Source organism: Pseudophryne corroboree, chromosome 9, assembly GCF_028390025.1.
Source record: "Pseudophryne corroboree isolate aPseCor3 chromosome 9, aPseCor3.hap2, whole genome shotgun sequence".
NCBI lineage: Eukaryota > Metazoa > Chordata > Amphibia > Anura > Myobatrachidae > Pseudophryne > Pseudophryne corroboree.
This window is the reverse complement of record NC_086452.1, coordinates 450031375-450048806: the sequence shown is the minus strand read 5'-3', so window position 1 is coordinate 450048806 and position 17432 is coordinate 450031375. Positions and strand designations below refer to the sequence as shown.

Below are 17432 nucleotides of genomic sequence, written 5' to 3'. Positions count from 1 at the left end.
AAATTCGCACAAAACTGCTCGCCACCTCATAGAGGTCCAAGCAATTTTGTATGAATTGGGACTGATTTGCGGCCGCGAGATCGGGTGCCGTTGCCGGCGTTTAAACGCTGTTGCAACGGCACTTCACACCCTTTGAAGCTAATCGACCCCCATGTCTTTCAATTCAATAATTACCTTTCACTGAATGAAATCCTTATTCTGCACTGCTAGGTGATTAGAGCGCCTTCTCCATCCTTTTCAAGGAACTACCTCACTCTGCCCGCTGCCGTCTGCCAGCAATCGAGGCACAGCAGTACACTCTGAGCCACTGCTGGTCTTGCATCAAGCCATACTTGGAATGGGATTCACTCTAACCGCCAATGTGAATAAGCCCTGTTACCCAACATATGAAGGTTTATACCTATAAATATGAGACCATTGCATCCTCGCTTCCTGCCCAGGGTCCGGATTACTCAAACTTTTTTTTATTTAAGTGCGGTTTTGTGTGTATGTTTCTTAACAGATGGGAGTAGAAACTAGTATTTTGCATAGGGCCGCATGGGGTCTTACTCTCAGATGGCGGCACAGTGGGGGAACATTTATGGAAACTAGTACAAGGTGGAGCAACATAAAGTGATGTAACCCAAAACCAACCAATCAGATGCTGTAACCCAAAACCAACCAATCAGATGCTATGGTTGCCCCAGTACATTTTAGATAATGAGAGCAATGTATTATTAGAACCGTAAACAGAGGGGGTTTTGCATTGTTTTAAGGGAATAGGTTCCATCCTCTGTAATTGCAGTAACATAGGTGTTTCCTGTTATCTTTCAGGTATAGACTACCTAATAGCGGGACCAGAAGACACACGGAGCAACAAGTTGCTGGTCAACATGAACAGTCTGGTTAAGCCTTGGAAGGCAGCTTGGGCGAAGCAGGCGGCTGATTTTATCCGGTCAGGCTGCAAATAAGAGTGTGGACTATTGGGGAGGTGGCTCTGCCGCTTCCTCATAAACAGATTTTATCCTATACACATGCCTCTGGCAGTAGCATAGACTTTATTGCAATCAGAAGGGGCACTTATGCCTCAGCACGTACCATTTGTCTCTCCGGCTTCTCAGTGCACTCCCGTTATACGACGTGGCTTTAAAGCACAAAGACGACCTCCGTAAGTGGCATATACCATGGGTCTTCAACCTGCGACCCTCCAGCTGCTGTGGAACTACACATCCCAGCATGCCCTGCCTCAGTTTTAGCATACCTTAATAGCAAAACTGTGGCAGGGCATGCTGGGATGTGTAGTTTCACAGCAGCTGGAGGGCCACAGGATGAAGACCCATGGCATATACAGTAGCAGAGACCAGAACTAGGTGGATCGTCTGCCTGGCTGATACCTCCTGTAGCAAACAATGCCAGATGCTTTCAGAAAAGAGGCCTAGATGGTTATATATTATGCATGTAAGATTCAGAGAGAGAGTGCATACGATTTCTACCAAGCAGTGAACTTTTACACCATGGCGCAGACGGAAAAAAGATGTTGTCTAAGCATCCTTGCGTGTTGTTATCCAGTAGGAGATGGCTATAGAAGAGAATGGCTTATAGCACATGATACGGCTGTGGATTTTGCATTGCTGGAAAGAACACACTGGATGTGAAAATCAGAACATTAACATATTACAAATTATGCTACCTTTGGCTTCTTGCAATATAACCACAACTGCAGACTAACAGCCGCACAACCAAAGTATTGTCCATCACTCGGTGGGGATATTTCCAGTACAGTAAAATAACTATTTAGTTTGTTTGTATTTGAAAAGTAACACCATACAGATGAAGTGAATCGGTCGCTTACAAGTGGTGAAGACAGCCATGTTTTTGTAGACTGAACCAATACAGAATACATAACCAATACAAAATAGAATGCAGCCTATCAACTCGTAGGAGGTGATGACATCACTGAGTTCTGATTGGCTACATTCCTATGTGCATTGTACAAGATGGCTGCCCCCACCCATGCACTTTAATGGACCGATTAGTTCTAAAAAGCAACCACGTCTTTTCCCCAGGGTCTCATGAAAGCCTGTGTTAAAGATGGGGAGAGGTCTATATTAGTCTGCACCTGATTATTTTCTACAATAAATGGTTTAGAAAACCCTTCTGAGACTAAGTGGCTGAACTCGGATTTCTCTGTAAATATTACGTTCCGGAGCAGCTGCAGATTTCGTAGCCCTTTAACGGTCATGTCTCTGGGGAATTCTAGAAACCCTTTGGTTTTTTTTGTACCTCAAATCTAAATTAAAAGTTATTTAAACATGTGTTGGAGGGTGATTCTGTTTTAGTTCTTAAAAAAAAAAAAAAAAAAAACTTCAGAATTCCCAAAATGATTTCACATAATGCCAACCAGAAGATGGTAGTATATAAGGGATCATTCAGCGTTTGATGTGTGCAAACCACATGTCCTATATAAACTTTTTCATTCTTTACCATTCACGTGGACTACGATTGGGAATAGTATTCTTGCCCAAAGCATGGCGAGCGAAGGTAGTACACTAACTGGGGTTACACGTGGTTTAACGTTGAAAATGGGCACGATTCAATTCAGAGTTGGATAGTGCTGGGAATTAGCTCCTGGGGCTATTCAATACAGCGCAATGGTAATTTTGTCGGGAGAACCGGCATTCTTCCACTTAAGTGCCCGTTGTGATGCTGTTTCTGTCGCTCTAAAGGCAGAAATCAGCATCGAATCGGCACTTGTTTGTTTGATTTCCGGGGGTGCGAGAAGAAATCTCATCATCGGGTGTCACAGGGCGCTGTATTGAAGAGCCCCGAGAGCTAATTCCCGGCACTATTCAACTCTCTGAATTGAATCGTGCCCAATGACACCCAAAAAAATAAGAATTTACTTACCGATAATTCTATTTCTCGGAGTCCGTAGTGGATGCTGGGGTTCCTGAAAGGACCATGGGGAATAGCGGCTCCGCAGGAGACAGGGCACAAAAGTAAAGCTTTCCGATCAGGTGGTGTGCACTGGCTCCTCCCCCTATGACCCTCCTCCAAGCCAGTTAGGTACTGTGCCCGGACGAGCGTACACAATAAGGGAGGAATTTTGAATCCCGGGTAAGACTCATACCAGCCACACCAATCACACCGTACAACTTGTGATCTAAACCCAGTTAACAGTATGATAACAGCGGAGCCTCTGAAAAGATGGCTCACAACAATAATAACCCGATTTTTGTAACTATGTACAAGTATTGCAGATAATCCGCACTTGGGATGGGCGCCCAGCATCCACTACGGACTCCGAGAAATAGAATTATCGGTAAGTAAATTCTTATTTTCTCTATCGTCCTAGTGGATGCTGGGGTTCCTGAAAGGACCATGGGGATTATACCAAAGCTCCCAAACGGGCGGGAGAGTGCGGATGACTCTGCAGCACCGAATGAGAGAACTCCAGGTCCTCCTTAGCCAGGGTATCAAATTTGTAGAATTTAGCAAACGTGTTTGCCCCTGACCAAGTAGCTGCTCGGCAAAGTTGTAAAGCCGAGACCCCTCGGGCAGCCGCCCAAGATGAGCCCACCTTCCTTGTGGAATGGGCATTTACATATTTTTGGCTGTGGCAGGCCTGCCACAGAATGTGCAAGCTGAATTGTATTACACATCCAACTAGCAATAGTCTGCTTAGAAGCAAGAGCACCCAGTTTGTTGGGTGCATACAGGATAACAGCAAGTCAGTTTTCCTGACTCCAGCCGTCCTGGAACATATTTTCAGGGCCCTGACAACATCTAGCAACTTGGAGTCCTCCAAGTCCCTAGTAGGTGCAAGGCAACACAATAAACTGGTTCAGGTGAAACACTGACACCACCTTTAGGGAGAGAACTGGGGACGAGTCCGCAGCTCTGCCCTGTCCGAATGGACAAACAGATATGGGCTTTTTTGAGAAAAAAACACCAATTTGACACTCGCCTGGTCCAGGCCAGGGCCAAGAGCATGGTCACTTTTCATGTGAGATGCTTCAAATCCACAGATTTGACTGGTTTTAAACCAATGTGATTTGAGGAATCCCAGAACTACGTTGAGATCCCACAGTGCCACTGGAGGCACAAAAGGGGGTTGTATATGCAATACTCCCTTGACAAACTTCTGGACTTCAGGAACTGAAGCCAATTCTTTCTGGAAGAAAATCGACAGGGCCGAAATTTGAGCCTTAATGGACCCCAATTTGAGGCCCATAGACACTCCTGTTTGCAGGAAATGCAGGAAACGACCGAGTTGAAATTTCTTTGTGGGGCCTTCCTGGCCTCACACCACGCAACATATTTTCGCCACATGTGGTGATAATGTTGTGCGGTCACCTCCTTTCTGGCTTTGACCAGGGTAGGAATGACCTCTTCCGGAATGCCTTTTTCCCTTAGGATCCGGCTTTCCACCGCCATGCCGACAAACGCAGCTGCGGTAAGTCTTGGAACAGACATGGTACTTGCTGAAGCAAGTCCCTTCTTAGCGGCAGAGGCCATAAGACCTCTGTAAGCATCTCTTGAAGTTCCGGGTACCAAGTCCTTCTTGGCCAATCCGGAGCCATGAGTATAGTTCTTACTCCTCTACGTCTTATAATTCTCAGCACCTTAGGTATGAGAAGCAGAGGAGGGAACACATACACCGACTGGTACACCCACGGTGTTACCAGAACGTCCACAGCTATTGCCTGAGGGTCTCTTGACCTGGCGCAATACCTGTCCCGTTTTTTGTTCAGACGGGACGCCATCATGTCCACCTTTGGTATTTTCCAACGGTTTACAATCATGTGGAAAAAACTGCCCGATGAAGTTTCCACTCTCCCGGGTGGAGGTCGTGCCTGCTGAGGAAGTCTGCTTCCCAGTTTCCATTCCCGGGATGAAACACTGCTGACAGTGCTATCACATGATTTTCCGCCCAGCGAAAAGTCCTTGCAGTTTTTGCCATTGCCCTCCTGCTTCTTGTGTCGCCCTGTCTGTTTACGTGGGCGACTGCCGTGATGTTTTTCCCACTGGATCAATACCGGCTGACCTTGAAGCAGAGGTCTTGCTAAGCTTAGAGCATTATAAATTTACCCTTAGCTCCAGTATATTTATGTGGAGAAAAGTCTCCAGACTTGATCACACTCCCTGGAAATTTTTTCCTTGTGTGACTGCTCCCCAGCCTCTCGGGCTGGGCTCCGTGGTCACCAGCATCCAATCCTGAATGCCGAATCTGCGGCCCTCTAGAAGATGAGCACTCTATAACCACCACAGGAGAGACACCCTTGTCCTTGGATATAGGGTTATCCGCTGATGCATCTGAAGATGCGATCCGGACCATTTGTCCAGCAGATCCCACTGAAAAGTTCTTGCGTGAAATCTGCCGAATGGAATTGCTTCGTAGGAAGCCACCATTTTTACCAGCACCCTTGTGCAATGATGCACTGTTTTTAGGAGGTTCCTGACTAGCTCGGATAACTCCCTGGCTTTCTCTTCCGGGAGAAACACCTTTTTCTGGACTGTGTCCAGAATCATCCCTAGGCACAGCAGACGTGTCGTCGGGATCAGCTGCGATTTTGGAATATTTAGAATCCACCCGTGCTGTTGTAGCAGTATCCGAGATAGTGCTACTCCGACCTCCAACTGTTCCCTGGACTATGCCCTTATCAGGAGATCGTCCAAGTAAGGGATAATTAAGACGCCTTTTCTTCGAAGAAGAATCATCATTTCGGCCATTACCTTGGTAAAGACCCGGGGTGCCGTGGACAATCCAAACGGCAGCGTCTGAAACTGATAGTGACAGTTCTGCACCACGAACCTGAGGTACCCTTAGTGAGAAGGGCAAATTTGGGACATAGAGGTAAGCATCCCTGATGTCCCGGGACACTATATAGTCCCCTTCTTCCTGGTTCGTTATCACTGCTCTGAGTGACTCCATCTTGATTTGAACCTTTGTAAGTGTTCAAAAAAAATTTTTTAATAAATCTCACCTAGCCTTCTGGCTTCAGTACCACAATATAGTGTGGAATAATACCCCTTTTCTTGTAGTAGGAGGGGTAATTTAATTATCACCTGCTGGGAATACAGCTTGTGAATTTTTTCCCATACTGCCTCCTTGTCGGAGGGAGACCTTGGTAAAGCAGACTTCAGGAGCCTGCGAAGGGGAAACGTCTCGACATTCCAATCTGTACCCCTGGGATACTACTTGTAGGATCCAGGGGTCCTGTACGGTCTCAGCGCCATGCAGAGAACTTGTCAGAAGCGGTGGAACGCTTCTGTTCCTGGGAATGGGCTGCCTGCTGCAGTCTTCTTCCCTTTCCTCTATCCCTGGGCAGATATGATCTTATAGGGACGAAAGGACTGAGGCTGAAAAGACGGTGTCTTTTTCTGCAGAGATGTGACTTAGGGTAAAAACGGCGGATTTTCCAGCAGTTGCCGTAGCCACCAGGTCCGATGGACCGACCCCAAATAACTCCTCTTCCTTTATACGGCAATACACCTTTGTGCCGTTTGGAATCTGCATCACCTGACCACTGTCGTGTCCATAACATCTTCTGGCAGATATGGACATCGCATTTACTCTTGATGCCAGAGTGCAAATATCCCTCTGTGCATCTCGCATATATAGAAATGCATCCTTTAAATGCTCTATAGTCAATAAAATACTGTCCCTGTCAAGGGTATCAATATTTTTAGTCAGGGAATCCGACCAAGCCACCCCAGCTCTGCACATCCAGGCTGAGGCGATCGCTGGTCGCAGTATAACACCAGTATGTGTGTATATACTTTTTATGATATTTTCCAGCCTCCTGTCAGCTGGTCCTTGAGGACGGCCCTATCTATAGACGGTACCGCCACTTGTTTTGATAAGCGTGTGAGCGCCTTATCCACCCTAAGGGGTGTTTCCCAACGCGCCCTAACTTCTGGCGGGAAAGGGTATACCGCCCATAATTTTCTATCGGGGGGAACCCACGCATCATCACACACTTTATTTAATTTATCTGATTCAGGAAAAACTACGGTAGTTTTTTCACATCCCACATAATACCCTCTTTTGTGGTACTTGTAGTATCAGAAATATGAAACACCTCCTTCATTGCCTTTAACGTGTGGCCCTAATAAGGAATACGTTTGTTTATTCACCGTCGACACTGGATTCAGTGTCCCTGTCTGTGTCTGTGTCGACCGACTAAAGTAAACGGGCGTTTTAAAACCCCTGACGGTGTTTTTGAGACGTCTGGACCGCCTAAATAAGCCATCCATTCCGGTGTCGACTCCCTAGAGAGTGACATCACCATTACAGGCAATTGCTCCGCCTCCTCACCAACATCGTCCTCATACATGTCGACACACACGTACCGACACACAGCATACACACAGGGAATGCTCTGATAGAGGACAGGACCCACTAGCCCTTTGGAGAGACAGAGGGAGAGTTTACCAGCACACACCAAAAACGCTATAATTATATAGGGACAACCTTATATAAGTGTTTTCCCTTATAGCATCTTTTTTATATATTTCTAACGCCAAATTAGTGCCCCCCCTCTCTGTTTTAACCCTGTTTCTGTAGTGCAGTGCAGGGGAGAGCCTGGGAGCCTTCCCTCCAGCCTTTCTGTGAGGGAAAATGGCGCTGTGTGCTGAGGAGATAGGCCCCGCCCCTTTTTCGGCGGCCTCGTCTCCCGCTCTTAACGGATTCTGGCAGGGGTTAAATATCTCCATATAGCCTCCGGAGGCTATATGTGAGGTATTTTTAGCCAAAATAGGTATTCATTTGCCTCCCAGGGCGCCCCCCTCCCAGCGCCCTGCACCCTCAGTGACTGCCGTGTGAAGTGTGCTGAGAGGAAAATGGCGCACAGCTGCAGTGCTGTGCGCTACCTTTAGAAGACTGAGGAGTCTTCTGCCGCCGATTCTGGACCTCTTCTTACTTCAGCATCTGCAAGGGGGCCGGCGGCAAGGCTCCGGTGACCATCCAGGCTGTACCTGTGATCGTCCCTCTGGAGCTGATGTCCAGTAGCCAAGAAGCCAATCCATCCTGCACGCAGGTGAGTTCACTTCTTCTCCCTTAAGTCCCTCGTTGCAGTGATCCTGTTGCCAGCAGGACTCACTGTAAAATAAAAAACCTAAGCTAAACTTTTCTAAGCAGCTCTTTAGGAGAGCCACCTAGATTGCACCCTTCTCGGCCGGGCACAAAAATCTAACTGGCTTGGAGGAGGGTCATAGGGGGAGGTGCCAGTGCACACCACCTGATCGGAAAGCTTTACTTTTGTGCCCTGTCTCCTGCGGAGCCGCTATTCCCCATGGTCCTTTCAGGAACCCCAGCATCCACTAGGACGATAGAGAAATTTGTGTTGACCTTTTCAAGTGTCTACATTTTACATGTCGACCTATTTGATCCCATCATCCACCAGATGGGGTCGAGCCAATGACCCACATAAACAGATAATGGTAATAAATGTACCGATACGCTCAGCAATCTGGTTGATCGACCACTGACAGAGCACCAAGCAGCCAGACTATAGCTTCCTAAATGAAAAGCTAGAACTGTGTATTTCCCTGGACGATCGATAAAGTTATAAGCTTAACAAAAAAAAAAAAAAAAAAAAATCTGGAATACAGGAACAAGGTAAAAAGGTATTTAATATATTCAAGTAACACACTCTGCATGTGATCCGGAGCGTGAGAGCAGGCTGGAGACTCAGTGCATGTTTGGGGAACAGAATCAGCATTGTAGAATTGTAGGTTGTAGGCACGGAGGAGAAGGTACAGTACAGTGTATACTAGGAATCTACCAATTAGCGGCGCATCATTTCTCTATAATGTCTGTGAGATATTATCTGAAAACATGAAGAGTAGCAATTAATCCCTTTACCCAAGGTACCGCCTGCTGCGACCCGATTTAATGAACAGAAGACCAGAAAGCGCTTCAGGACCGATCATCCAAGAAGAATGCTAACCTTTATAGAGTATTAACCTATACACGGATTTGTCCCCCCCCCAGCTTATTTCAGGACAGTCGGATACATTGATAAGATGCGAGTGATCAGAAATGGTCTCAGAGTAGGAGTCACGTGCCTCTCTCATCCCCGTCAGTCTGGGGCTTTATCTATATACCACGGTGCATACATGCTGGCAGAGGGGCAGCACATATCTGCATTCTGTAGTCCGTAGAAAGGTGGTGATGGTGGTGTCAAAAGATCTAGGAGGCGGCTGCCTCCTCCCCTGCATTAGCTGGATTCCTTCTCCTCGACAGGTGCAGCCTCTGTAGGTTCCGGCTCCGTGGATCCCGGCTCCGGTTCGTGCCCTCGCTTGTCTTTGTTGGCCTCTTCATCGTCTTCCTGCGGGTAAAGGTCGGGGTATTTCTGCATGCACTCCTGCATCGCTCGGAACTGGTCCAGGCAGTCGGAGCCTTTGATTTCCTCCTCGCTGTAATGAAAGCAGGAGAAGGCGGCTTTGAACTGCTCCCCGCACGGCCCGCTGGCCATTCCTCCCAGGCAAGGGCAATTCCAGTTAATGTCTCCATTTGGTAGGATCAACCCTGCGGAACCACAGAAGGGAAACCAAATAGAAAAGCTAAAGTTAGAAGAGAAATACATAGCAATATACAGCCTCATGTATATGTATATGTATATGTATATGTATATATATATATATATATATATATATATATATATATATATATAACGTCACCCTATCCATCCATTAATCTAATTTTATTTTTAATACAGTCTCTCCACCAAATGCAATCTCCATTTTGGCATTGCTCCGCAAAACGACAGACATATGCGCCCATTAGATTGAACACGTCATTATAACGCCACAGCCCAAATGTAATAGCCTGCAACTCGGGTTGATTTTGCCTTTTAAAACGATTTAAATCACCGCAATTGCCGCCGATGCCGGACACTCGCAGGCAGGCTGTTCGATATGGGCCCCAATGCTTTGTATATCTGGCAGTCATATCTGGGCTAAATTAGTTTGATGGTTGCTCTTGGATACAACACAGAACTGCTCTGTGGATATTAGTCCACTTAATGTGCCATACTGTACCAACCGCGTCATATCATAATGATTTGTACCTATAGGTCGATGGGAACTTGTGGCAGTGTTTATTAATCTGAAGAGATCTGTAAAATAATCCAACTAAACAAAAAACAAGGCTTTCATTTCAGGGCAATCTGTCCTTCTACCAGTGCAAAAAAGCTCATCTGAATTTCTACAAACGATATACAATAAAATTGCTTGGTACAAATTCCTTCTTCATAAATGAATAAAAAATAAGAATTTACTCACCGGTAATTCTATTTCTCGTAGTCCGTAGTGGATGCTGGGAACTCCGTAAGGACCATGGGGAATAGCGGGCTCCGAAGGAGGCTGGGCACTCTAGAAAGATCTTAGACTACCTGGTGTGCACTGGCTCCTCCCACTATGACCCTCCTCCAAGCCTCAGTTAGGTACTGTGCCCGGACGAGCGTACACAATAAGGAAGGATTTTGAATCCCGGGTAAGACTCATACCAGCCACACCAATCACACCGTACAACTCGTGATATGAAACACAGTTAACAGTATGAAACAATAGAGCCTCTCAACAGATGGCTCAACAATAACCTGATTTAGTTAACCATAACTATGTACAAGTATTGCAGATAAACCGCACTTGGGATGGGCGCCCAGCATCCACTACGGACTACGAGAAATAGAATTACCGGTGAGTAAATTCTTATTTTCTCTAACGTCCTAGTGGATGCTGGGAACTCCGTAAGGACCATGGGGATTATACCAAAGCTCCCAAACGGGCGGGAGAGTGCGGATGACTCTGCAGCACTGAATGAGAGAACTCCAGGTCCTCCTCAGCCAGGGTATCAAATTTGTAGAATTTTTGCAAACGTGTTTGCCCCTGACCAAGTAGCTGCTCGGCAAAGTTGTAAAGCCGAGACCTCTCGGGCAGCCGCCCAAGATGAGCCCACCTTCCTTGTGGAATGGGCATTGACAGATTTTGGCTGTGGCAGGCCTGCCACAGTATGTGCAAGCTGAATTGTACTACAAATCCAACGAGCAATAGTCTGCTTAGAAGCAGGAGCACCCAGCTTGTTAGGTGCATATAGGATAAACAGCGAGTCAGATTTTCTGACTCTAGCCGTTCTGGAAACATATATTTTCAGTGCCCTGACAACGTCTAGCAACTTGGAGTCCTCCAAGTCCCTAGTAGCCTAGGCACCACAATAGGCTGGTTCAGGTGAAACGCTGACACCACCTTTGGGAGAAACTGGGGACGAGTCCTCAATTCTGCCCTATCCATATGGAAAATCAAATAAGGGCTTTTACAAGACAAAGCCGCCAACTTTGATACACGCCTGGCAGAAGCCAAGGCCAATAACATAACCACCTTCCACGTGAGATATTTCAGATCCACGGTTTTTAGTGGTTCAAACCAATGTGATTTTAAGAAACTCAACACCACGTTGAGATCCCAAGGTGCCACAGGAGGCACAAACGGGGGCTGACTCTGCAGCACTCCTTTTATAAATGTCTGAACTTCAGGTACTGAAGCTAGTTCTTTTTGAAAGAAAATCGACAGAGCCGAGATCTGTACCTTAATGGAACCCAATTTAAGGCCCATAGTCACTCCTGCTTGCAGGAAATGCAGAAATCGACCTAGTTGAAATTCCTCTGTTGGGGCCCTTTCGGCCTCACACCATGCAACATATTTTCGCCATATGCGGTGATAATGAGTTGCTGTAACCTCTTTCCTGGCTTTAGTAAGCGTAGGAATGACTTCCTCCGGAATGCCCTTTTCCTTCAGGATCCGGCGTTCAACCGCCATGCCGACAAACGCAGCTGCGGTAAGTCTTGGAACAGACAGGGCCCCTGCTGCCGCAGGTCCTGTCTGAGTGGCAGAGGCCATGGGTCCTCTGATATAAATTCTTGAAGTTCTGGGTACCAAGCTCTTCTTGGCCATCCACGAGTATCGTTCTTACTCCTCGCCTTCTTATTATTCTCAGTACCTTTGGTATGAGAGGCAGAGGGGAGAACACATAAACCGACTGGTACACCCACGGTGTTACCAGAGCGTCCATAGCTATCGCCTGAGGGTCCCTTGACCCGGTGCAATATCTTTTATAGCTTTTTGTTGAGGCGGGACGCCATCATGTCCACCTGTGGCCTTTCCCAATGGTGTACAATCCTATTGGAAGACTTCTGGAGGAAGTCCCCATTCTCCCGGGTGGAGGTCGTGTCTGTTGAGAAGATCTGCTTCCCAGTTGTCCACTCCGGGAATGAACACTGCTGACAGTGCTAACACATGATTTTCCGCCTATCGGAGAATCCTTGTTGCTTCTGCCATCGCCATCCTGCTTCTTGTGCCGCCCTGTTGGTTTACATGGGCGACTGCCGTGATGTTGTCTGATTGGATCAGTACCGGCTGGTTTTGAAGCAGAGGCCTTGCCGGCCTCAGGGCATTGTAAATGGCCCTCAGGTCCAGAATATTTATGTGTAGGGAAATAACCTGACTTGACCAAAGTCCCTGGAAATTTCTTCCCTGTGTGACTGCCTCCCAGCCTCAAAGGCTGGAATCCATGGTCACTAGGACCTAGTCCTGTATGCCGAACCTGCGGCCCTCTTGAAGATGGGCACTCTGCAGCCACCACAGTAGAGATACCCTGGTCCTTGGAGACAGGGTTATCAGCCTATGCATCGGAAGATGCGATCCGGACCACTTGTCCAACAGGTCCCTCTGAAAAGTTCTTGTATGGAACCTGCCTAATGGGATTGCTTCGTAGGAAGCTACCATTTTTCCCAGGACTCGCGTGCAATGATGCACCGCTACCTATTTTGGCTTCAGGAGGTCTCTGACTAGAGATGACAACTCCTTGGCTTTCTCCTCCGGGAGAAACACTATTTCTGGTTTATGTCCAGAACCATCCCCAGGAACAGTAGACGTGTCATAGGAACCAGCTGTGACTTTGGACTGTTTAGAATCCAACCATGCTGTTGTAGCACTTTCCAAAATAGTGCTACCCCGACTACCAACTGCTCCTTGGACTTCGCCCTTATAACGAGATTGTCCAAGTACGGGATAATTACAACTCCCTTTTTTTGAAGGAGTATCAACATTTCGGCCATTACCTTGATAAAACACCCTCGGTGCCATGTACAGTCCAAACGGCAGTGTCTGGACTTGGTAATGGTAATCCTGTACCACAAATCTGAGGTACTCCTGGCGAGGATGGTAAATGGGGACATGCAGGTAAGCATCCTTGATGTCCCAGGATACCATGTAATCCCCCTCGTCCAGGCTTGGAATAACCGCCCTGAGCGATTCCATCTTGAACTTGAATTTTTGTGTTCAAGGATTTTAAATATAAAATGGGTCACACCGAACCATGCGGTTTCGGTACCCCAACCCGTGTGGAATAGTAACCCCGTCCTTGTTGAAGTAGGGGCACCTTGAGTATTACCTGCTGGGAATACCGCTTATTAATTGCCTCTAGCACAGCCTCCCTGCCTGAGGGAGTTGTCAGCAAGGCATATTTTAGGAAACGGCTGGGGGGAGACATCTCGAATTCCAGCTTGTACCCCTGAAATACTACTTGAAAGAAACAGGGATCCACCTGTGAGCGAGCCCACTAATTGCTGAAATTTTTGAGACGGCCCCCCACCGTACCTGGCTACACCTGTGGAGCACCCGCGTCATGGTGTGGCCTCACAGGAGGCGGGGGAAGAATCTTGATTCTGGGAACAGGCTGACTGGTGCAGCTTTTTTCCCTCTACCCTTGTCTCTGTACAGAAAGGAAGCGCCATTTGACCCGCTTGCTTTTCTGAAGCCGAAAGGACTGTACCTTTGTCTGTGAGGAAACCTGAGGTAAAATTATTTCTTCCCAGCAGTTGCTGTGGATACGAGGTCCCAGAGACCATCCCCAAATAATTCCTCACCCTTATAAGGCTCTCTATGCGCTTTTTAAGTCAGCATCACCTGTCCAGTGACAGGTCTCTAATACCCTCCTGACAGAATGGACATTACATTTATTTTGGATGCCAGCCGGCAAAATATCCCTCTGTGCATCCCCCATATATAAGACGACGTCTTTAATATGTTTTTATGTTTGCCAACTAGTATCCCTGTTTGACAGGGTCACCGACCACGCTGCAGCAGCACTATCTGCAGGTCTCAGTCTAGTACCTGAGTGTGTAAATACAGACTTCAGGATAGCCTCCTGTTTTTTATCAACAGGTACCTATTAAAGTGGCCGTATCCTAAGACGGCAGTGCCACCTTTTTTGACAAACGTGTGAGCGCCTTATCCACCCTAGGGGATATCTCCCAGCGTAACTTATCCACCTGGCGGGAAAGGGTACGCCATCAGTAACTTTTTATAAATTACCAGTTTCTTAACGGGGGAACCCACGCTTTCACACACTTCATTTATTCATCTGATGGGGGAACAAAACACTGCCTGTTTTTTCTCCCCAAACCTAAAACCCATTTTTAGAGGTGCTTGGGTTAAAGTCAGAAATGTATAACACATTTTTTATTGCCGGGATCACGTCACGGATGTTCCTAGTGGATTGTGTATATGTCTCCACCTTGTCGACACTGGAGTCAGACTCCGTGTCGACATCTGTGTCTGCCATCTGAGAGAGCGGGCGTTTTTGAGCCCCTGATGGCCTTTGAGACGCCTGGGCAGGCGCGGGCTGCGAAGCCGGCTGTCCCACAGCTGTTACGTCATCCACCCTTTTATGTAAGGAGTTGACACTGTCGGTTAATACCTTTCACCTATCCATCCACTCTGGTGTCGGCCCCACAGGGGGCGACATCACATATATCGGCATCTGTTCTGTCACCATATAAGCCTCCTCATTCAACATGTCGACACAGCCGTACCGACACACCGCAGACACACAGGGAATGCTCTAAACGAGGACAGGACCCACAAAAGCCCTTTGGGGGGACAGAGTAAGAGTATGCCAGCACACACCAGAGCGCTATATATATACAGGGACTAACTGAGTTATGTCCCTAATAGCTTTTATATAATATACTGTATACAGTGCCAATTTTAATGCCCCCCCTCTCTTTTCCCTCTTACTGTGCAGGGAAGAGCCAGGGAGCTTCCCTCCAGCCGAGCTGTGAGGGAAAAATGGCGCCAGTGTGCTGAGGAGATAGGCTCCGCCCCTTTTTCGCGGCCTATTCTCCCGTTTTTTATGGAATTCTGGCAGGGGTATTTACCTCATATATAGCCCCTGGGGCCATATATTGAGGTATTTTAGCCAGCCAAGGTGTTTTTATTGCTGCCTCAGGGCGCCCCCCCCAGCGCCCTGCACCCTCAGTGACCGGAGTGTGAAGTGTGTGAGAGGAGCAATGGCGCACAGCTGCAGTGCTGTGCGCTACCTTGGTGAAGACAGAGTCTTCATGCCGCCGATTTTCCGGACCATCTTCTTGCTTCTGGCTCTGTAAGGGGGACGGCGGCGCGGCTCCGGGACCGAACATCAAGGCTGGGCCTGCGGTCGATCCCTCTGGAGCTAATGGTGTCCAGTAGCCTAAGAAGCCCAATCCGGCTGCAAGCAGGCGAGTTCGCTTCTTCTCCCCTTAGTCCCTCGCTGCAGTGAGCCTGTTGCCAGCAGGTCTCACTGAAAAATAAGATTTTACTTACCGATAAATCTATTTCTCGGAGTCCGTAGTGGATGCTGGGGTTCCTGAAAGGACCATGGGGAATAGCGGCTCCGCAGGAGACAGGGCACAAAAAGTAAAGCTTTTTCCGATCAGGTGGTGTGCACTGGCTCCTCCCCCTATGACCCTCCTCCAGACTCCAGTTAGGTACTGTGCCCGGACGAGCGTACACAATAAGGGAGGATTTTGAATCCCGGGTAAAACTCATACCAGCCACACCAATCACACCGTACAACTTGTGATCTAAACCCAGTTAACAGTATGATAACAGCGGAGCCTCTGAAAGATGGCTTCCTTCAACAATAACCCGAATTAGTTAACAATAACTATGTACAATTTATGCAGATAATCCGCACTTGGGATGGGCGCCCAGCATCCACTACGGACTCCGAGAAATAGATTTATCGGTAAGTAAAATCTTATTTTCTCTATCGTCCTAGTGGATGCTGGGGTTCCTGAAAGGACCATGGGGATTATACCAAAGCTCCCAAACGGGCGGGAGAGTGCGGATGACTCTGCAGCACCGAATGAGAGAACTCCAGGTCCTCCTGAGCCAGAGTATCAAATTTGTAAAATTTTACAAACGTGTTCTCCCCTGACCACGTAGCTGCTCGGCAAAGTTGTAATGCCGAGACCCCTCGGGCAGCCGCCCAAGATGAGCCCACCTTCCTTGTGGAGTGGGCCTTTACAGATTTAGGCTGTGGTAGGCCTGCCACAGAATGTGCAAGTTGGATTGTGCTACAGATCCAACGAGCAATCGTCTGCTTAGACGCAGGAGCACCCATCTTGTTGGGTGCATACAATATAAACAACGAGTCAGATTTTCTGACTCCAGCTGTTCTTGCAATATATATTTTTAATGCTCTGACAACGTCCAGTAACTTGGAGTCCTCCAAGTCACTTGTAGCCGCAGGCACTACAATAGGCTGGTTCAGATGAAATGCTGACACCACCTTAGGGAGAAAATGCGGACGAGTCCGCAGTTCTGCCCTGTCCGAATGGAAAATCAGATATGGGCTTTTGTAAGATAAAGCTGCCAATTCTGACACTCTCCTGGCAGAAGCCAGGGCTAGAAGCATGGTCACTTTCCAAGTGAGATACTTCAAATCCACCTTATTTAGTGGTTCAAACCAATGAGATTTTAGAAAATCCAAAACTACATTGAGATCCCACGGTGCCACTGGAGGCACCACAGGGGGCTGTATATGCAGCACACCCTTAACAAAGGTCTGGACTTCAGGGACTGAAGCCAATTCTTTTTGAAAGAAAATCGACAGGGCCGAAATTTGAACCTTAATAGATCCCAATTTGAGACCCATAGACAATCCTGATTGCAGGAAATGTAGGAATCGACCCAGTTGAAATTCCTCCGTCGGAGCACTCCGATCTTCGCACCACGCAACATATTTTCGCCAAATTCGGTGATAATGTTGCACGGTTACTTCTTTCCTTGCTTTAATCAAAGTAGGAATGACTTCTTCCGGCATGCCTTTTTCCATTAGGATCCGGCGTTCAACCGCCATGCCGTCAAACGCAGCCGCGGTAAGTCTTGAAACAGACAGGGACCCTGCTGAAGCAAGTCCCTCCTTAGAGGTAGAGGCCACGGATCTTCCGTGATCATCTCTTGAAGTTCCGGGTACCAAGTCCTTCTTGGCCAATCCGGAACCACTAGTATCGTTCTTACGCCTCTTTGCCGTATAATTCTCAATACTTTTGGTATGAGAGGCAGAGGAGGAAACACATACACCGACTGGTACACCCAAGGCGTTACCAGCGCGTCCACAGCTA

At 47.6% G+C, this 17432-nt stretch overlaps 2 protein-coding genes across 3 annotated transcripts in view; one reads left to right on the top strand and one right to left on the bottom strand.

Annotated features, from left to right (window-relative positions):
* The window catches only part of LOC134958522 (netrin-4-like), an 89078-nt gene extending 86784 nt beyond the window's left edge, over positions 1 to 2294 (top strand). For both annotated transcript variants that reach the window (XM_063941187.1, XM_063941186.1), the window contains one exon: positions 814 to 2294. In XM_063941187.1, the coding sequence (XP_063797257.1) occupies positions 814 to 950 (137 nt within the window). In that variant the 3' untranslated portion in view covers positions 951 to 2294. The remainder of the gene's footprint in view (positions 1 to 813) is intronic.
* A 6304-nt stretch (positions 2295 to 8598) lies between these two features.
* The window catches only part of CHCHD4 (coiled-coil-helix-coiled-coil-helix domain containing 4), a 37502-nt gene continuing 28668 nt past the window's right edge, over positions 8599 to 17432 (bottom strand). The window contains exon 3 of the mRNA XM_063941185.1: positions 8599 to 9514. Within this exon, the coding sequence (XP_063797255.1) occupies positions 9204 to 9514 (311 nt within the window). The 3' untranslated portion in view covers positions 8599 to 9203. The remainder of the gene's footprint in view (positions 9515 to 17432) is intronic.